Source organism: Brachyistius frenatus, unplaced genomic scaffold (genome assembly GCF_029030835.1).
Source record: "Brachyistius frenatus isolate BFR_SWC_R1_liver_20210118 unplaced genomic scaffold, ASM2903083v1 Contig_5, whole genome shotgun sequence".
Taxonomy (NCBI): Eukaryota; Metazoa; Chordata; class Actinopteri; family Embiotocidae; genus Brachyistius; species Brachyistius frenatus.
Window position 1 is genome coordinate 3,589,789 of NW_027210604.1, and position 22,370 is coordinate 3,612,158.

General features: G+C 40.6%; 1 protein-coding gene across 1 annotated transcript in view; it reads left to right on the forward strand.

Moving 5' to 3' along the window:
* Positions 1–22,057, forward strand: part of fstl4 (follistatin-like 4) — a 196,550-nt gene extending 174,493 nt beyond the window's left edge. The window contains exons 11-16 of the mRNA XM_069717308.1: positions 694–720; positions 2,016–2,134; positions 4,665–4,814; positions 8,988–9,095; positions 17,052–17,161; positions 17,358–22,057. Coding sequence (XP_069573409.1) covers positions 694–720; positions 2,016–2,134; positions 4,665–4,814; positions 8,988–9,095; positions 17,052–17,161; positions 17,358–18,060 — 1,217 coding nt within the window. The 3' untranslated portion in view covers positions 18,061–22,057. The remainder of the gene's footprint in view (positions 1–693; positions 721–2,015; positions 2,135–4,664; positions 4,815–8,987; positions 9,096–17,051; positions 17,162–17,357) is intronic.
* Positions 22,058–22,370: the final 313 nt, after the last annotated feature.

Sequence of the window (22,370 nt, forward strand, 5' to 3'; positions counted from 1 at the left end):
GGGATGATGATCGACGGACCATGAAAGATTATTTCTAGAAAGGAGGGCGGTAGTAAGATTTGACACCCATAAGCAAAAATTTGAATTCAGGTTCATGAACTATTAAAGAGGAGATACTACAAAAAAAAAATAAGTTTGTCTGTATTCCCTTATCAGTTTTAGGATTTGTTTAATTATTTATGTGGTGTTAACAAATAATACAATTTGAAGGACAATCCAGAGTTGGATTTGTTTTCCATCTGTGATCAGAGGAGTCTCTGCTGAGAGACTGCCCACACTCTGCTCTAACTGTGGGCAGTGTAAGAGGTCCTACTCAATTTTCTGTAGAGATTTCATTTAAATACAAAGTTTTAAAACAGTCAAATGGCATATTTTATGATTCTTTAATATTTGGCCTTTCAGTAGGTTGCATCATTTTGGCCAGTTAATGACTGCTACCTCAAAAGAGCTTCTCGGGCCGGTTGAAATTAAACAGAATACTCGATGCCTTCTCTTCTCAGGACAAGAGTGATCTCTTGATTTAGGAGGAAATATGGACCTGTCAGCAGCAGTGAGGAGCATTTTGTAGCTGTCAAATATGTTTTGGCATGAGATAAATCACCTCTTCAGTTTCTTAGGGTGAATTAATGTTTTTCTTCCCGTTATTTTTCTTCTGCTTTTTTTCTTTATGTCGCTCAACGGCTGATTCTACAGTTGCAAACATTCTGTGGAGAGAAGAAGGTAATACATTTACAGTTCTTAAAAAAAAATGCTTTTGTATTCTTGTGAATATGAAAATTGAGGCGATGTTTTGTAGCTCTTCGGGGGCCTGCAGCTGGATATTTACAACTTCCCCGAGATGTTTGTCCTGCCGTCCAGAAGAATCACAAGAGTCTTTTTCTTTCCACCAAAACATTTTCTCCAAGTCTTGCTTTCCTCCCTTGCATGCCCAGGGTATTGCAACCTTTTTTTGTTTATTTTTTGTTGTTGCTCGGGTGCTTTTAAATGTGGTTTTTCAGATCACTTGGTGTGTGTGTGTGTGTGTGAGGGGGGCGGGGGGGGCGCAGTTACTCACAAGCGGGAGTTTTATGGATTTTGTAAATAATACCACAGACTCAAGTGTGGTGTGTTATGAGAAAAGCAACACTGTGGTTTTCAGCAGTATACAAATCCATCCTGTCTTTATGCTGTACTGTATATATTATTACCTCAGCATCATTACCACCAGCACAGTTTTACTACTGCATTGCAAAACTCACTTCTGCTCAGAGCACAAGTCACATCTAATCTGTTTTACACACATCACCGCCACATAAAGTTTACCACCGAAAAAAGAAAAAAAAAAAAGAAGCCACTTATTAGCAGTGATTCTCGTGCGTGAGCAGAAGTGCTCGTATTGTGTCTGTACGCATACCTCACGCCGTGTTTTGCTTGGTATCGCATGCCTGTATATATACATATATATTTTTTTTTTCCCCAACAGTACGTTTCAGACTGTTGAACGGTACGCACTCTGACGTTACCTGGCAGTGTTACAGTGCTAAAATGATGCCTTCACAGCCCGACGAATCAATCGGCACCAGGGTTTTCGTCGACTAAATTGCTACGGAAGCCACGAGTGTGTGCAATGCGCTTAGCCTTACCGTCTCTGCTCGTGTGACGTGTCCCTGACAGCAGTAATAGCTTGTTGCTCATCCAAATGCCTTAAACACCAGACTGTGTTCCTTGCTCGCTCATCAGCAGCTGTTTACACCGAGCCGAGGAGATGCGAAATGTTTCCTTGTGCCGGCAGTGCTGACAGGAGGCCTTTGTAGGCATTGTCAAAAACGGTTGGCAGCCACACACTGCCCATCCCCGCAAACACGATAGGGCGCGAACGGGAGCCTGCTCCGGCAGGAAAATTGAAACACCCATCACGAACGTCAGATAAAGATGCGAGTGGGATATTGTGACGTTTGTAATATGTGTTCGTTGTTTGTTAAAGAAAAAGCATCCGTGTCAACAATTTTTTTCTGTCTTCCTGTCCTGTTTTCTAGGGTTGAGCGTGGGGAACATGTTCTACGTGTTTTCCGATGAGGGCATCACCGTGCTTCAGCCCAGTGAATGTGAAATACGCAGACATATGAAGCGCACGGAGAGGATCGTTGCCACCTACGTAAGTGGATGTAAATTTAACAGTGGAATCAATTTTTATAAAAACAAAGTACTCAAAAAAAACAAAAAAAAGTCCCCATCAGCTAAAGTGTCGCCTTTAGCGTAGTTTCAAGCCCTCTCCGCATTTCACTAAATAGATTTCAGGATGGCGGTGTTTGTAACTGCTGAGCAGATGTCTTTTGAAATCAAATTACGTGTAAAGCAGAAAGACGCCACTTAGCGTATGTTTATATAATAAGGACGGCGTGCGGTCATCACATCAGGTACACCGCCATGAGGATCTTCGCCCCACTTAGTAAAGGATCTTAATTAGACTGTCGCTCCATTATACAAAGAAGGACAACAAGGTAGCAGGTGCTGTGTTTCTCAAAAGGTAAAAATAATTATACATTAAAACGAGCCTATTCAACCAGCGGCCCGAGGGCCAGACATGGCCCTTTTGAATTTTGATATGGCCCACAAGAGGATGCCTGCAAATCAAGCTGGCATGTGTGAGGTGACAAATTTAACTACGTATCCCTGAGCAACTTTGAGACAACTGAACCACAGACGGGATGTAAACAAGCTGGAGTGTGCATCTCGAGTCATCGAAGATATCTACGGGTAACCTTGGCGACAGGGTAGCGTAGGGACAGCCTGCAAGAAGGCCCCACCCCCCACCCCCCACCTGCTATTTTGCTCGGTCAAACTTCACGTTGAACTCTAGGCTGACGGGCCACCGAGAAACTCGTGTGAGCCAAGCTAACAACGAGCTTCAAAAGAGACAGAAAGTTGATTGTAAAAATCGCCAATTCCAGTAAAAAACAGGTGTGTTTATTGTCTAAGAAATCCAATGTTATCTATTAACATTATGCTTGAAGAGTTATTTGTCGCCAGTATTCTGTTACCCCCCCCCCCAGTGATTTCCCTATGTGTCTCACTTGTTATTTGAAGTTGAATAGCCCTGCATCAAAACGTCATGGTTTTGTCCTTTAAATCCGAGCTAATTGAACTCGGGGAGTAAATCAATGAGCCCGGCCATCTCCCCTATTCATCCGTTCAGACTATCGTTGTTCATTCGTCCAGTGTGAAAAGAAATTGCCACCAAAATCAAGGCCATCCTTCGGCCTCCTCTCCTTCCTGTTGTCACAGTGTGACTCCTCACCTCACTAAATGTAATGGGATTACTTGTGTCCATTAGTCAACAGCTCCCAACAATAGAGTGAACAGAGTCTATACCGCAGACGTGAGGTTTTTAATCCACTCGAGAACATCCCTCTCCCACAGCGCGCAGCTTTAGATGGTAAAAGTTGTTTGTTCCTCAGAGGGATTTGGGTTTTACAGGGGCCTGTAATTGTATTAGAGATCAATACAAACTCAATAAGCCATGTGTTAGCCAGTTCCTGCTATAAACAGCAGTTTCTCTACTTTGGTGAGGTGGAGGGGGGTGGAAACTCTTGACAACCTTTGTGCGTGTGTGTGTGTGTGTGTGTGTGTGTGTGTGTGTGTGTGTGTGTGTGTGTGTGTGTGTGTGTGTGTGTGTGTGTGTGTGTGTGTGTGTGTGTGTGTGTGTGTGTGTGTGTGTGTGTGTGTGTGTGTGTGTGTGTGTGTTTGTGCGTGCATTAGTAATTACATCAGTATATGTAGTGTGTGTGTGTGCGTGAGTGTGTGTGTGTGTGTGTGTGTGTGTGTGTGTGTGTGTGTGTGTGTGTGTGTGTGTGTGTGTGTGTGTGTGTGTGTGTGTGTGTGTGTGTGTGTGTGTGTGTGTGTGAGTGAGTAAGTGTCTTGTCAGCAAAGACGGTGGGCAGCAGGGCCTGCAGAGGTGGTACTTTACTGGAGTTAGTAGTGGGTTATTAATGTGTTGAAACTTGATTCCAATTGATGCAAAGTCTGCTTTCTAAACTTAAGAAGGGGAAACAGGGAAATGGGCATAATGACTATTAGTTATTAGATGGCCGTAATCATTTAGACTGAGTGTTGTCAGTATTTTAACTCATATCGAAATGAAGCATGCAGCGTGCATTTTTTTTTGGCAGGGCTATGCGATATGGTTGAATATTGGCCAACATTGTGAGATTTTTCTGCTTTGAATGATATATTACACAAAAATCTGTAATCACTGGTTAAATCAGTGTTAAACCAATGATTAATTAAGTCATTCTTTAAGTAAAAGATGCAAATGAATTGCTGTTGCCAGCACCTCAAAAGTGAGGATTTACAGATTTTTGTCTTTTGATTTTGAATTGTTTGTAAATTTAGTATATTTGGCTTATTTTTGTGTTTTTGTGGGGGTTTTTTTTGTTTTTATCTCTAAAAAAAAGACTTAATTCTCACCATACCTTGAAACAAAATCTAGGAGATAACCTGAAATTTTGAATTTGTTCTGCAACATAATCATTGATGGATGACAGAGTAAAAAAAAAAAAAAGCACCACACTGCTGATATACCTCACTAAAATACTGAAAATCCTGCCTACCGTTACTTCACTGTCAGTCTTCTCCTCCTCCTCCTCCTCCCATCATCCCCTCTGTTCTCTGCTGGTTCTTCCCAGGAGGAGATGTGCCCTAAGGGTGAGGGTGTGTCACCTCAGCACTGCGTGTGGTCGTCAGCAGTCAACATCAGGGATAAGTACATCTACGTGACCCAGCCCCTCCAGAGCCGACTGCTGGTTGTCGATATTCAGGCGCAGAAGGTGGTGCAGGTGGGTGGAGCAGGTTATCCGGCAAGTCTGTCAGAACACACCAAAGAAAAATCTCAACACATCTCAGAAGGTATTCATCTGTTAGCAAGTGACTGACATTTTAAAGCTTCTGGAGAAAACTTTGCTTATTTACAAAGTCGAGTCGAGAACAAAAGTTCAGCACACAGAATTGTGTCAAGTTAAAACAAAAAACAAAAAAAAAGTGAGTTAGGTCCACTTTACTTTTCTGGAAACACAATAGTGCACAATAACTACTATTTAGTACATTTTAATCAGGCTTTTTCAACCACATTCTTCAGAAATCACCCAGCAAGTTGAAAAGTCACTTAACTCCGCCTCTTAGGCTAGAGGTAACGTAATGTTAGCAAATTGTGGATACAAAGAGATAGTTCCTTTAGTAACCATCCAAACAGGAACAGAACAAAATGTCTCATCTGATTTTTTTTTTTTTTTTAAATATAATACTGTTTCATAACACTACAAAATTTCTACGAGCATCAATACAAGAACAAAACAGCTCTAGTTTTCCCTTCTATGTGGATAATTAACCTGTGAGGATGCTCACTTCTTCCTTGGACGTGTAGCTCTAGTTTTTGTATGTTTGCACGACATGATTGAGGCCATCAAGTGCAATATTTAGGACTCTTTTGTCATATGTTTCTCATTGTTTCTCATAAATACAGTCAAGCTGAGATGACATCTTCAACCAATTCACAGAGTTTTTGTTCATTCTCACTAGAGCTGGTACAATTGCCAGTGACATTTGTGATTTCAACCCGTACAAATGATATTTGCTGGCGAGAAGTGAGACGCTGCTTTTGACCTCTTTGTGAAATCAAAGACATCGACTGTTTTGTTTTTGAAAAAAAAAAATAATAATCTGTGATTTACTGTTACACAATGGGAAACTTTGAATGGGAAACCTCAGAGGCACACAGTAGGGAGACAGGAAAAACTTTGTTTTTACTGCAGTTCTACAGGATGATAAAACACATGTTTGCACCAACATCTTTTCTACTGCAGTGTCGGACCTTTACTCAGTTAAACTGCAGCATTGTCAGGCCAAGGGAATAATCCTACATTCATGTATTCAGTGTTTGGCTTCATGTCAAACATGTTCCCACTGCAAGATGCACACAGTTCTGAATTGCCACCCTACTGAACCGCCACCAATGTACAAAGCCACATGCGAGGTGAAATAAATCAAATGCACCTCAAGCGCTTGAAACAATATGGTGTCCAGGTGGGTGCTGGTTGCCGTGCCATTTATCTTAACTGTAACGGCTGTTTAGAGACTAAATCCCTCAGGGGTCCTTCCCAGGGTCAGCATCATTTATACTGAGGTGCAGGATGAGAGGAAACAGGCCTAACTCAAGGAGAAGGAGGCGGAAGAGAAGAAAGGAGATGAGTGTGAGTGGAGAGAATGAGAGACAGCAGTGTAAACACGTCATTATATACCTGCAACCTGACCTTGTCATCCAGTTAAGAAAACAAGAGACTAATTGTGAGGTTGTTGTTGTTGTTTTTTAACTGAACAATCTTGTCACATCTTATCTTTGGAATCTTACGTCAGTAATGTCTTGACCCTGTCTTTACTCTTGCTTGAATCTGATCTGTTGGATGTTGTTTTTTTTTTCAAGATGTTTCAATTAACGCCAGACCAAAAAGAAAATTATATAAATCTTTCTAACTAGTTTTTTTTTTTTTTTTTAGAATTAGTAATTAAATATAAAAAGAAAGGTGTAAAGTGACAGAATAGAAGGAGAAACAGAGGTGTGTTGTGGCACAACGAACAGTACGAGACCCATTAGTTGCCCCCTTTTCCACTTCCATCCAACACTGTTGAGGACCCTCTCTGGACTCTGGGTGCGAGACGTTAATGCATCCTCCTTTTTTTTGTTTTGTTGCTTTTCTTCTCTTTCTCTGTTATGTCAGGGCCCTTTTACAACAAAACACATTTTTAGCTTTTTTTTTTAGAAAGCAGTGAGCAGGTGGCAGACTGCAACTAATGCACTTTATCTACTGACAAAAGAGAATGCATGAACAAAAACAATATACAATACACAAAGCTTATTTGTCTTAAAGCACAAAGTGGGCCTTGAGAGTTGGTGATAAGAATGCTGTCCCTGCTCAGCAAAGCAGTGGTCACTGTTGGGACTAACACATTCACATTTTTTGAGTAAAACACAACAGCTGTACCATTTAGTGGAAAAATAAATAAATAAATAAATCCAGGAAAAGCCCAGATTGCCGTTTTCTTCTTGGGCCCTTTATCAATGCACTGTATAGTGAAAAGCTGCCTTGTGCACCTTTTCAAACTGCTTTATACTTTTATGAATCCTTCACTCTACAGGCACAGATATAATTCCCGACAGACTACAGATAAAGGCTGTAAACATGTGGAGAAGTCAGAACAATAACGGCTTTCATGCTGTTGCACGCAAGGAAATAGCACCTTTGTTGTTTTACTCAACAGAGTGATCTAACCTTGACTCTGATGTGTAAGACCTGTGCCAACTGAGCCTCCCATTGGGTGTGAAAACAAAAGGCAAATTGGCTAATTAAAAGGAAGCCAGATGGCACAAACCTCTAGTTAAGTAGCTGCTTTAACTTAGTTACTTACTTAGGTTCATTCTGTGGCTGCAGTAAATCAGTGAGGCGTGCAGTCGTAGCTGAGGATTGTGTTATGCTTTTTCTTTTCTCTGCACCCAAATAAGCATCTTTGTTTAAACAGTTTAATGAAGTTCTATAAAGTAAAGATATTCATTTTTTTCCTGTAGGATGACAGTGGCCCTCTGTGGCACCCGTGTGCATTTTTATTTCTGTTTTGGCAATACACACTCTCAGGTGACCTCCTTGAGATCATCTGATGCCATCTGCATCCAATTCTAAACTCTCTCACCCTAGATTTTCTGTTGAGTTTCTGCAGCTACAACTCTTCACTATCTGTTCACCTGAGGTTTCTTTCGCCAAGTTTAAGGTTCCGTAGCATTTTCTAAAACTTAATGTGGCTTGAATGAGTCCAACATTTTCAAGTCCTTAAAATGTAGTGTACAGCACAGAGATGCCAGCTTGCAGTAATCAGACAGCAGCCGGTTACTTATGTAAATAGGTGGCAATCTGCCAAGGTTTGTCGTTTTAATCGGCGAAAGAAAAAGTCAAGACAAGGATTTACTACCGGCATGGTTTCCACATACACTTTTAGAGGTCTGTTGCCTCACAGTTTGCTGTATTGAAGCCTGACCTCAGCTTTACCTCTGCTCCCATCGTGTAGGAAACTGAACACACAAAAACACACACACACACACACACACACACACACACAAAAAGGTAAATCCACACACAGCTCCTCATACTATACATAGGCGCATGCTGAGTTGACATTTGGCTGACCAGTGCAGAGCAGAGGGCTGGACCTCCCATTACTGAATACAGAGCTTGTAGTCTCGCTCCACTGGTGAGGGTGTCAGCAGCTCCCCGTCCAACCAGCCAGAAGCAGGGTAATGGATTGTGTTATTCCTTGGTGTTGACATTGCAGCAGATCTGACACTGAGTATACCCCCCCCCACACACACACACACACACACACCTCTCCCACCTCTCTTTCCTTTTCCTTTCTGTTCTTTCCCTTCTGCTTTCACTGTCTCCAAGTTATTCTCGATTCTCTTTCTGTTCTTTCACCTAATGTATGTTAGATAACCTCTGAAACCTTTCCGACAGTGACACTGTAACAATTCACTGTGCGTCAACCGAGCTCAAGACAAAATAAAACTCAGACGCACTAAAGAAAACTGATCCATAACACTACCGGAGGTCATAAAAGTCCACAAGATACCTTTAAGGACTGACACTGGCTTTTTTTTTTTTTTTTTTTAAATGTGTTTGTTTTTTTACCCTGATATGCAACAAGCAGGACATTTTACAATTAAATACTAAAATTGTCAATGGCTTTAAGTAGATGCAGTAGGTGATGGCAAATCTGATTATAAATTGTTTTTAATATTATGCATGTGTATGATATATAAATTCCTTTAAACAGTACGATTGTAATATAGAATTAAATATGTTTCTCTTAAGCTTTTTCGAGTTTTCTGCTTCATGAACAGAGCTTTATTTCTGTACAGCTAAAACATAATTTAATCTGTCTCCTCTCGCTCTCTTTATGTCCTCTAGGCAGTAGCAACAGATCCTTTTCCAGTGAAGATGCGCTATGATAAATCACATGACCAGGTGTGGGTCCTCACGTGGGGGGATATGGACAAAACCCACCCAACACTTCAGGTAAGTGCCGAGTACAAAGACAAGCCAATTAGTTAACCTAAAAACGACACTAAGTAGCTAAATAGGCACAGAAGGTAACAAAAGGTTACTGTATTGGGTGTTTGCTTGTTAACTGCGTAAGTGAGCTTTCTTTCATGTTATCCTGAACGTTATGTCATAGTAGAGTAAATATTCAACACCAAAACCTAATTTGGGAAAACCTAAGTTTGAATAAAATTTGTTGATTAAAGTTGTAACATGTCAAATTTAAGTCCCATCTTGTAACACCATTTTGTACGTTAAGAAGCTCTCACAGTTTCAATGGTTTGGTTGAATTATGAGTATTTTTGCCCTACGTGCCTCTCGTTAGTCGTGGTACGCTAACTCGACTGGACGCTACAGTGACGCACTATTGCCGCTTCAGGCGCGGGTTGGTATTAACGGGGGGATCTGGAGCTAGCTGGTAAACATGCTAACCTCAGTTGACAACACATTTAGTTCATGCTTGAACTTACATATTGCACCTGTAAAGTACATGCAGTTCATCTCTATTGCAGCCTCATTTTTAAATCAGACAGGTGATCATTCTACATAAATCCAGTTTAGAGAAGCTATGGAGGAACAAAATTACCCTTCTTTATTATTGTCTTATTTCTACCTCTATTTTTGCATTGTGTGTATTTGTGAGCACTGATGAGCAATTAGCTTCCTGGGAGACTAAAATTCATATGAGCTGTAGAAAGTTCACCCAAGTGAGAAAAACAGGGCCTCATAACTAATTGAGCACAGTTGTGTACCTACATCCTTGTTTATGCGATAAGTATTTGCGTGACAACAACTGATCTATGTATATTTTAGGGCATTTACCAAGCCAGCAAAACAGCAATTCGCAGCTGCTGTGCTGCTGGCTTGTGCCTGCCGTCCCTTTGGACCACTGGTGTTGGAGGCTTCACAAATGAGAAATGATCACAGGTGTGGTTGTATTTAATCCTCCTCGGGGGATTGGGTGAGATGAGGGAGGAGAGAGGAGGATGGAGAGCGGGTTGAGGAGGTGGAGGGGAGAGGGAAGGGACCAGAAGAGGTACCTGTGGGACAGATAGGATGCTGTTTTTTAAAAGGGCCAGTATTTATACATGTGCCTGTTTGCCTGTGCACCAGTGCAGGACTCCACCATGAGTAAAGCCACCAAGGGATCCCATTCTCATATCTGTAATAGACACAAACATGTTTATTGTTCTACTTTGTCCCATTGGAGGGAAGGAACCCATTATAATAGTGTGAGGTGTTGTGTGAGGTCTTTACGGGTTGGCAATGTGCGGTGTCTATTCATTACGAGGAGTGCAGAGGGACGATACACTCTCACGTTTATTATTCTTCTGAGGATCTTTTGAAGCAAAATTACTAATTTTGTATTCAGCAAATCACTTGAATGCATAAATTATTATTTTTTTCCTAGTACAGTTATTGGTTTTGGACACTAGCAGTTTCATATAAATGTTTAATGGTTAATCAGCGCTTGCATAGTTGTTAATGGTACTGCAGTCATTCGTCACATGGTTCTATGAATAACACTTCTTCACGGTGGTGTAACACGAATATTTCTAGACTACTTTTAAAGACAGAGCTACAGTGGTGCGTAAAAGTTTGTGAATCCTTTAGAATTTCTTGTATAAATGATCGAAAATATCTTCAGATTTTCACACTAAAAGATAACCTAAATAAAGAAATGAGATGAAAAATATTATACCCGGTCTTTTATTTGAGGAAAATGTTCCATCATTATTTATGATTATGGGATGCAAATGCATGTGAACTTCCAGGATTAGCAGTTCATTTGAAGGTTAAATTAGAGTCGCGTGTCTTCAGTCAATAGAATGATAATCAGGGGTGAGTGAGTGTCCTGTTTTAGGACAGGGATCTATCAAACCCTGAGTTTAACAACTCATGTTAGTGGAAGTGTACAAAGGAGATTTATGAGGACCTCAGAAAAAGAGTTGTTGATGCTCTTTAGGCTGAGAAATGGTCACAAAACCAGCTCTGTAGAGTTGGGACTCCACCAATCTACAGTCCATGTCTCTTCCCCAAGAGTGGACAATCAACAAAGATCATCCCAAGAACAAAGCATGTAAAAGTTTGTGAGTTCACAAAGGAACCCAGGGTAACTTTTAAGCAACAGACTCTCTCATATTAGCTAATGTTAATGTTCATGAGTCCACCATTAGGAGGACACTAAACAACAACGTTGTGCTCGGCAGGGTTGCAAAGAGAAGGCCACTGCTCTCCACTGCTGCCCATCTCATGTGGACAAGCCCAAAAGCTACTGGATAAAAGTTTTGTGGACAGATGAGACAAAAGAAATAGACCTTTCTGGTTTAAATGAGAAGCATTGTGTTTGAAGAAAGGAAAACACTGCAGTCCCGCTTAAGAACCTCATCCCACCTCTGAAACATGGTGGTGGTAGTATCATGGTTTGGGCCTGTTTTGTTGCATCAGGACCAAGATCGCTTGCCATCATCGATGGAAAAATATATTCTGAATTATACCAGCATATTTTAAAGGAAAATGTGAGAACTTCTGTCCATGAAAAGAATCTGAAGAGAAAGTGTGTCATGCAGCCAGACAACAACCCAAAGCACAGAGTCGTTCTGCTAAAGAATGGTTGAAGAAAAATAAAGTTAATGTTTTGGAATAGTTAAGTCAAAGTCCTGACCTTAATCGAATGGTGTGTTTGTGTGAGGAACCTCACAACCATCTCATAGTTGAAGCAGTTCTGTAAATAGGAACGGTTAAAAGTTGCTACACGGGGACAAGGGCCACATCCAAGATACTGAAAGCAGAGGTTCACATACTTTCACAAACCCCAGATATGTAACATTGGATTCATATACCGCAATAAATAAATGAGTATAATATTTCTCTCTCATTTCTTTAGCTGGAGTCTCTTAATCTACTTTTAGGACCTGTGTGAAAATCTGATAATCTTTTAAAGGTCATATTTAAACACATTGATTCTTAAAGGTTAATAAAAATAAAAAAATGTTTAAATAAAAAACACCATGATGTTAGATTCTTTTGGATCTTAAGGTGCCACTACGGTTTGGCAACACTAAGAATACTAAAAAGACAACAACCTGTGTGGGCGATTTAACAGTTTTCGGTTGATTTACAATCCGCAAAGGCAGATAGAAAGCATGTGCGTACATTTCCCATTTCTTCATCGAGTGTAGGTGTACCAGCAGGAGATTTGTTTCTGTGGAGTTGTCTCAGTTAAGAAGCACACTCATTGTGATTATACTGGAGTTGTTAAACTTCTCTGAGAGTCGTAATCTTAAATGAAGGAGAACATTCTATGAAAAGATGTTTTTCATCACAAACAACAGTTTTCTCCTCATGTAATTTGAAACCAGCACAGGGAGCAGCCTTGCATAACATTTTCCCCTTTGTTGCTGCTGTCTGAAGTGCAGAAATATATATATTTTTGTATTTTTTCATTTTATTCATTTCCCCTCTTCCTGCAGTCGATCAGAAGTAATGAATAATTAGTGAGCAGGCCATGAATCAATCAAAAATGCAATTGCAGGGAAACCACATAATGGATTGGAGGCCACATGGATCACACCCCAAATAAATGGTCTGATAATGTCATTATCATTTGGACTGAAAGTAATTGACCTGTTCAGCAGCGGCCTGTCACGACTGGAGGCACTGCTTCGCTTCAGCAGATCATACATGTGTATGAGAGTGTGTCTGTGTTTGTGCATGTTAAATTTGAGCACTCGTGATGTGTAAATGTGTGTAAGCATGATTTCATCTCAGTGTGTTGGGTGATATTTTTAAGCAGCCAAGTTTGAGGATGGCTCAATAACTCTGTGTAAACATTGGAGGGAGTGTGATTGTCTATTCATTAGAGAAGACAAATGGAGGAATCTCTGCCGGCCAGAGAGACATGGCCTTTCAGACTGTCAGTCCAGTCCATGTCTACGTGCCAAGAAGATATTTAACTCTTGGGCATATATCTCTTTCTTTTTTTTTTCCTTTTTCTTTTTTTTACCCTTTGTGCACGCACACGCAGCATGTCCCATCTGATATATTTTAGACTGATTATCATTCTGAACTAAATAATTACCAGTGATTAGAGGGGTTTTTTTTATAACAGAAAACCGCTACTTTTGACTTCAGGCCCGAAAAACCCTGCCCATCTTTTAATTATCTAAATAAAAGGGAGTTTTATCATAAAGTCACTTTTATAAGTTTAAGTTTTATTTTGTTTATCCAAATTTCCTTTGTCTACCTTATTTTATGAACCCGTCACCTGTCAGCTTCATCTCTCTCCAGTGTCAAGGACGTTGTAAATAAGTTTTCACATTAGACAACTTTTTCAAAGCAATTTATTATTTTTTTGGAATTTTTGAAAAGAAACCAAACACTTCAAACATTGATTTTTGTCTACAAGCAGCTGTACAAGAACTACATTTTGGTTTAAAGAAGTGTGCCTCCACACTGTATCTACATTTTAATCTGTTTATTGAGGGAAAAGTAACCATTTATGTTTTGTAAGTTTTTAGTTATATCAGTCAATATATCTAATTGTTGTTCATTTAAATGAACTAGACCTTTAGTGCCCGTAGGAATTCTGACTTTGTTTTAAGTATGTCTAACGTAAGCAAATGTGGAAATAGTGTGACGTTGTAGCAGAGTCTCAAAGTCTGCAGAGGAATGAGGTCCTTTGGTTGGATCGCTCACCCACTGTTTGCTCCCTCTCATGTAGCATACAGTCACCATCAAATTCTCCAACCTTGACCAATGCTTACCACTTTAATCATAACAACAAAGGTCCCTTTACATTACGTAAGTAAGTGTCCTTTAATCCAAACCCCGAGCTTCGCCAAGTCAACCCTTAGTCACTTTCAAACTTTAACCACAGAAGTGTCATATCTGAAAATAGTTTTCCTTAAACACCAGCCACAAACTAGCACTATTTCCTAAAAATCCTGCTGACAGGGGCATCTACAAACAACACGTTATCGTTTAATTTGATTGCCAATTTTCAATGTAGTGTAGCATAATTCCCATCCCTGTTTGGTGGAAAGTCACAAACAATTGTGCCAAAGGAACTTGACATGAATGTCTGATCTCTATACGGGATCTGCATGCATACATTGACAAACATATGATATATGCCTTAGGGAAGAAAACACGCTCACCATTTAATTTTAAAATTCTGCATCGTGCATCGACTGAGCCTCTGAGTCTTCCAAAGAATCCATCATGTGCATTTTCTGCACCCCGGGAGAAACAAGATGAGTAATTCTAAGAATATACAAGAAAAGCAACATTTTTCAAACCGTGTTACATGCGCTGCATGAGGTAATATTAAAATGCCTTTCTAAGATTTATTGAATTTCCTAAATGACACAAAGACACAGGAGGATTTGAGGAATACCATCTCATTTTGATGTACTGTAGCTAGGTGGGAAATTAAAGAAGAAAAACTACTCGAGGCTTCTGCAGAGTGAATGTTGTTGAAAGGCAAAAAGCTACTCAGTCAGAACCAAATCCCCCTCAGGTATTAGGTCAAGCAGCAAGGCACGGGCAGAGAAAAACTCAATTGGGCCTGGTTGCTGAGTCTGTGGATATGAAATCCAAGGATGAGCGATAACAAAGGGAAGCCGGTGGCATTAAGTTGAGAGCACCTGCAGCTCGGCGGACCACAGCAGCTGCCTAATAATACGTGAGTGATAGTACATTGAACCTCATTAACTCCCGTCATTGTATTCTGCAACGGTTGTAATGACTTTTTGTTAACGAGGATTCTTTTCAAGTGTCGCAAGCAGTGAGAAAGAGGCTGATCCATTTATTTAAAAATGGATGAGATATTCAGGAGTGAGGAGAAAACAAGAACACTTCAGAGGAGAGCAGCAGCGGTGAAGCAGCAGAAGTAAGAACTCTGCGACTTAAACTGCTATTTTTATTTCCTTGCATTTGATAGTTCTGAGAAGCGAATGTGAAGTCTGGCCCCCCACCGGGCATCAGGTAGAGGTTGAGCTTTAGTCGTGTAGGCGTTGACATCAAAATAGATTTTACACTTTGCCCTTTCCCGTTAAGAAAATATGCCATATGCTCTCCAGCAACGTTTGCCTAGCTCCCTAAAACTAGAGCCGTTTCAATGAGCTTTCCTGAAAAAAAAAAAAAAAAGAAAAGTGGAGGCTACAAAATGAGAAGAAGTAGTTTTACCCTGGAAGTAGCGGCATTACGGGGCCGACGGTGACTGTTTGCTTTTAATAAACACGGTCCCATAAAGCACCTCGCTCGTCCTTGACTGTGACCTGATCACGCAGGCATGCATGATGAAGCGCGTGTCACGGACAAGGCGGTGCGTCAGGGGCGCATCAAAAGTGCACTTTACAAACATGCTGATTCAGTGCCAGGTGTATGACATGAGAGATGGGGCTTTTATTGTGGTGTGCGCTCCTGAGACAACAATCACCGAATAAGACGCTTCACGGAGGAGTGCGGTAGGGCAGCGTTTCATCAGCCCAAGTCATATTCTGCAGATGTTTATCCGTTTCATGATATATGAGGGTGTCGCCTAAACAAGCTCCGGCTGTTAAGACCTGACATATGAGCTTTCATTTCGCTTACACTCACTAGCAACAAGGCATTCTGACAAAGCTAAAAGGTCACACGTGTGGTTGTCTACACAGTCAGACTCCAGTCACTTTTTTGCAACATTAAAACTTTTGATAAGGATCCCTACATTTTGTTTAATAAATGCTACTGCTGAAACTTGTTAGTGGGCTGTGGTAGACAAATAATTTCATTAGGATACCGTTTATCTTGCTACCTATGAGCATATTCATCAGTATACTTTACTTAATGTCAGCCTGGCCAATTCTCATCATCCTTAACAGTCTAGCATTACACAGACCCCTAATTATTATGTAGATGTGGTTCTCACAACAGAAAATGTTAAAGAATTTTCCCTTTAGTCAAGTATTTCCTTTTTATTAAATGTAAATTGTCTTCTGAAGGACAGTTTTACACTACAGTAGAGCGCTCTGTAGATGAAACAGATATTGAACACAGACTGCATCCCTATTAAATCAACCCTTTAAGACTGGTTAAATCTATTTACACTACATCTACGTTCGATAAATAAAAGGCGCTACAATCTGTTCAGCAGCTGAAGGGCAGATCTTCCCGCTGCAGGTTCCTGTGGAACACAATCGTGTCGTTAGATTTCTATCAGCCCGGCCTGGATAAGACTACATATCACTGTTAAATCGGTAGCAATCCATAAGGCGGCCAATACAAGATAAATGAGTTAATTCAAACTGAAATCTATTTTTGTTAGATGTTCTTTACAAACCACATTCAAGGGATCTTTGTCAAAAACGTTATTTTATATGTTTATTTAAAAAAAAAAAAAAATGTGTTTACTGTTGCTTGCATTTACCAAACTCAATTACTGACAGAAATTCTAACATGTCAGCCTCATTATCAGTCGAGTTCGAGTCATGGGAATGGAAATTAAGAAAGTCTCTCCCTACATTGGTAGTGTTCCTACTTCAGGGAAAATTGCTTTAATTGTTCATGCATGCAGAAAATAGCTCTGCAACAATATAACGTTGAAGCAGCGAAGAAAATGTAATGTGACATTTTGAACTCTAATTAACTTTCTGTGAGTAAAAGTTAAACAAGTTTTTCGACCAGTTATTATCTGGTAGACTATGTAGTTTAAAGTTAAATGCTGTAAATATTCCAGAAATTCGAGTAACTATTCTCATATTCAATTTGCAATTATTTTCAAAAAGTTGTCAAATGAGACAATGATTGTTTTTGAATTTGGTCTGCTAACTTCCGTCAATGTTTTGAGCCACGACATCCTTCATTTTTGAATGATTAAATAGAACTTTGTTGTCCATATATTTGTTGTAGTGTTTAATATTTACGTTTTCCTCCTGGCATTGTATACAGGTAATTCCTCAAGCCAGTGTGGGTGAAGTACATCATGCCATCCGTACAACTTTCCAGAGGGTGAACGACTTCTTTATCCCTCCGACTAACCTCATCATCACTCACGTGAGGTAAAGCGACACACATTCACCACCCCTGACCTTAAAATAGAGGCGACCTTTTGGCTCCCTCATTACAACTGTCCTTCTAAAACAAAAGAGTGAAGAGCAAATGAGAATTCTAATGAGCGTCTCGATGTGTATTAATCACTGCCCCAAAAAAATCCAGAGAGGCTATTAACCTTTCCTTTGAACTTTGTCGATTTAGGTTTGCCTTTGTCTTCCTCAAAAATGAACCTGCGGTACACAAGATTGATCTGGAGACCTTCCACCGCGTCAAGACCATCAGCCTGAAGAACTACAGCTGCATACCGGTCAGCATGGCCTATACACACCTGAGTGGCTTCTACTTCGTCCAGTGCCAGACCAAGAGCCTTCTGCAAGCGGCTCCCCAGCTCCTCATCGACAGCGTGACAGACGCCGTGATTGGTCCGAACCTAAACGTCACAGGAAAGGCTTTCGTGTCACCGGACGGCCGCTACATTGTGACACCTGACCCGTGGAGCTCAAGGCTGGTAGTACAGACAGTGTCGTTCCAGGGCGAGCTTGGTCTGAGCCTGGAAATAGACGAGCCTGTAGCTGTCTCCGATCTGGTTTTCCAGCCCTCCTTCACGGAGTCCAACCAGCACGTGGTCGTGGCGACCTCGGGCTCAGGCACGGACCTGCTGTTTGCCGATCTGTCCTCGGGCCGCACCGAGGTTCTCCGGAGCGTCAAGGAGCCCTTGGCCCCCCAGGCCTGGCCCTGGGGAGGCCCCAACAGAGTGGTGGTCTCCAGCGGGTTGTTCGGACAGTACCTGGTGACACCGTCAGTCGAGTCCCTCTTTGTCCTGAACGGAAAACAGAGAACGCCGCACTGCGAGGTTTCAGACATCAAGAGAGGGAACACAGTTGTCTGGGTTGGTGAGGTATGAGTAAAAAAAAAAAACTTAAAAAAAAAAAGAAAAGAAGAGCAGGAGACGTAGAATTAGGGAAATATAAGTGAAAAAAATCAGGCCAAATTACCTATTATTCAGATTTATGTGAACATAAGTTGTGGACTCAACCCTGGGACTGAGCTAGAGGGAAACATGCCTGGGTTTGTTGTAACAAAAGTACACTTAAAAATAGAGAAATTGAGAAAATATTAAGAAAACCTGTTGTGATATTCCTATTGGGAGAAAGTGTCAATGCCGTTCAGTGCAACAGTGATCTATGTGCACTTAACTATACAGAATTGTACATTATTGCACTTCCTTCCATGTTATCACAGCAAATAGGTACCTGACGAGAGGTTATTAACGAACTATGAACTATGCACAATGCTCACTTTTTTTAGACTAAAAAGCTTTCCAATTTTTGTTTTACTCAACAATGTTTGTCGTTTTCACCAGTGCCGCATATAATCACCACAAACTGTCTGTCTGTCCTGTCTGCCTTTAGTGTATGCGTGTTCCGAGTCCTTCTAAAAGCTACCAACACCATCCGTTTACTCGCCTTTGTCATGGTGTTGTACTGTATTCTCCCTCTGAAAGCTTTCATTCTCCTCATGCCAGCGGAGGTTGGCTTTATGCACACATGTAGTACCATCTATTTACATTGTCTATCCAAAGAGCCCAATTGGTCCATTAACCGTCGACAATGGGTGTTTTGGTCGCAGAGGAAGCCTAACCAGAAATGAAAAGTACATCTTCTGGCCTCTTGCAATGGTGTAATCTGTCCCCTGCTGTCTCGCACATTTGTTCTGAACCTGCGGCACAGCTCTGTGCTGTGAAGCCTGAAAATGCCACCTATACCACTTAGCAGATTCCCTCAGGGTAATGACTCCGGTTTATACTGACCCATATGCTGAGGCCGAGCCAAAGTACCATCAACGCTGCTATCTGACTGGCTGTGAGCATTTGTACATGCTCTCAGAGAGCTGTGCATCGAGATCAAACTCCAAGTCAGGTGGATTAACACTTCTCACATAGTAATTAGTAACGGATAAAGTATATTTTGATTAGTTAACATCAACATCAAAAACTAGATATTCTCAAAGCCTGGCAGGCTATGTTTCAAACATAAGGATCCATTTTTGCAGGCATTAGCAATATGTACTGTATTAAACATTTGTCCTGTTCCCAGGAACATGTCAAACCACATAAATGTGCAGCTGTGTTCACCATTGTTTCTCAAGAATTGTGTACCTATTTTGAAAAAAAAAAAAAAAAAAAAAAAAAAAATCTGTCTGCAGGCAGTAACCGAATAAACACCAGCAACTCTTCGTCTATCACAACAGCAGATATTTTCTGTGTGTGGTTGAACTGCATCATCTTCTGTGTAACTGTGTTTTTCCACTCGCACTAATCATCATAATGATGATCCATTAGCAGCAAAAATAACACTGCAGCTTCTCTGCAGATGTAATAATGTTATCAGAAATTACTAGAACCATAATGGCTCTGAAACATTTCTGCCTCTTGACAGTAGTGCCGATCTACACATGAACGCTTAGCTTGGACGACACTCTTGGGCGCAAATGTGTGCCAGTGTCAGGGCAATGGATTTTTCTTTTCTTTTTTTCCTCTAGAATTCAGGGGCAGCGAGGATTTTCATTGAGAAGATTTTGGTAGAGTTTGAAATTAGTAACCTTACTGAATACTCATTTTAAAATCCGTTAAGTGGTTGAAGATAAAGGAACTGTTCAAGCATTGTATTCCTCAAATTTTCTAGCTTTTACAAATAGTCAGCCGGTAAAAGAACATTTTCAAATGAGCTTCTCTCGCAAGCACAGAAAAGTGAGAATCAAATAGCATACAGATACACATGAAAGATAAACACGATGGGCCTCAAGCAAGAACTATACAAACGGATTTGTTTGTGTGTGACATTAACGAGCGGTCCAGATCTGACATTAGAGCCATTTGCAGAGAGTGCGAGTCTCTCAAGAGAGGGGAAATACCAATTTGACCTGGAAAGCATTGATCTGAATAAATTTGAAGTTTAAGTTTAACAGGAAATGCAACTAAAATATGTACCCAAGAAACGCTCAGAGCAAAATTATTGTTCAGTTTACCAGGTCGTCATATTTTGGTTCAGTAACTTATAAGTACAGCAGGTTTTTTTTTTTTTTTCCTTAGGGTCTTTGTCCAGCATCATTTTATGGTAAAACACCCAGCACTGTAATATTTACCAACAATGGGCCATAATATTATCCTGCATATCTCTGACAGTCCAATGACCATGGACCAGTTTGTTTCAGAAAGATGTTTTTTGGCTTCCACTAACATCACATCAGTTTATTCCCTCCTTATTTCTGCCACTGTACGCTACTCTGACGATTCGTCATTGGCAGCTGTATAATTATTTTCTGATTATTTCAGACTCTGCTAATTGTGTTAGCAGGTTTCCAAGAGCAGGACTTGAAACTCTGCAGTGTGAAGTTCTTCCTTTTACTATTTAGGTAACATTTGTGAATGAGACTTTCCCACTAGTAGAGTGCATCTGCAATGAAAGTTGTTGATGGAGCTAAAGGTGAAATTTCATGCACCTGTGCCTCCTTGTAAAAAGGTGAAACAAGCAATTTACGACACGTTCGTGCAGTTAATATGTAAATGTTCTTGCATGAGGCCCGGTGTGAACTTGCTGTTGAGTGAAATCAACTGTACTTTACAAACGGTAGCACGAAAGGACAGAGGAACTACTTTCTTGCGCAGAAAGGAAATCTCGGACATGGTTCGTCATCGCGGCACAAATACTCACAGCCTTTGGGATTTTGCAGTTGCTGACCTTTTTGGCGGCTCAAAAAAAGTGAGGTTGAAGTCACACTTATCTCCACAGATCAAGATGTCAAAGTCCAGCTTTAGCATGTGTAGCGAGAGTCCTATAGGAAAAGTGAACCACTGTAAATCCAAATGGAGTCTTGTGAATGGAGTTTACTGTATCTGCTCGTGCGTGTACCCCCACCCCCCACAAACAGAAACCTAAAACTGACTAGTAATCATCTCCTAATAAGTAGTTGTGCCTGTAACTCCCCAATGCGATGCAATGTGTAGGGTAGAAAGCAAGCTGTGTAAGAAAAGAAAAAAGTAAACGCAGGAGTGAGGCAGATTTGTCGTTCTTGTTTGTGACTTCTTCGGTATTAGCTGCTAATCTGCCATGAAGACCCTTTCTGGCATGAAAGCCTATCTGACGAAATTTTTGAAGGCAAAGACTTAATGTTGTTTCCTAGACCACTGTTGCACTGAGGAGAGAATATATATATATATATATATATCTGACATACATGTATGCTCTTTGAATGCTCTCAAATTGGTCTAATCTAGTTTTCTGTCTCAGTGAAAAAAAAGAATCGGGCTCTGATGCTTCCGAAAGTCACTACACCGTCCAAAGTCAGTCCCCAATGGCTCTCAGTGAGTCACCCAAAGTATTGGACAGCTCCGAGACATGCATGTAATGACAATAGATCTTCGACATGATAACCATCGATCCCCTCAGGGATCTCTCACAGTCACATTCGGTTTACAATTGCTTGTGAAAAAGTCACTTTTCTGCCCTCTCATTGTCACATCTGTCAGCTTCTCTCTTACGGTCCATTCAGCAGTAAGACATCGCTACTAAAGCCAAGGAGAGCAAGAACAAAGACACTGCACCTGCGCTCGCTGATATAACTACATTATTGGCTAGCTCATGTTTGTTTGGATCTACCTTCAGTGTCACATGACTATTTCCGTACCTCTCCTTTAACCCTCGAGTAAGGGGCTGCAGAGCTGAACCGCTTGGTGTGATAGACATTGATAGGAACCACTGTTGTAGATAACATTGATCATGTTTAGAACACGTTCAGACATGACAAAACTGACTGTACAGTTTTCTTTATGCATTTTGTGTGTTCTGGTTTATGAGGGAATTGTTTTGTAAGAAAAAAAAATCGAATTAAATATATTGTAAAAATCATTTTTGCAGCGTCTTGAATAGTCCCCGAGTCACTTTCTGCCAAAGAAGGACCGACTGTTTTCATTATCCATTAATCTGCAGATTATTCTCTTCATTAATTGGTTAATCTCCAAAATGTCTGAGTACAGCTTCTTAGAGCATAAAGTGATGTCTAAACCTAAAACTATTCAATTCACTGGCATGTGTGACAAAGAAAAGCAACAAATCTTCTGCAAACAAATTGTGACTTAAAACAATCAATCATCAACAAGTAAATTGTCAACTGCTGCCAAATGTCTCTAATTGATTACACTGCCCTCATATCAAT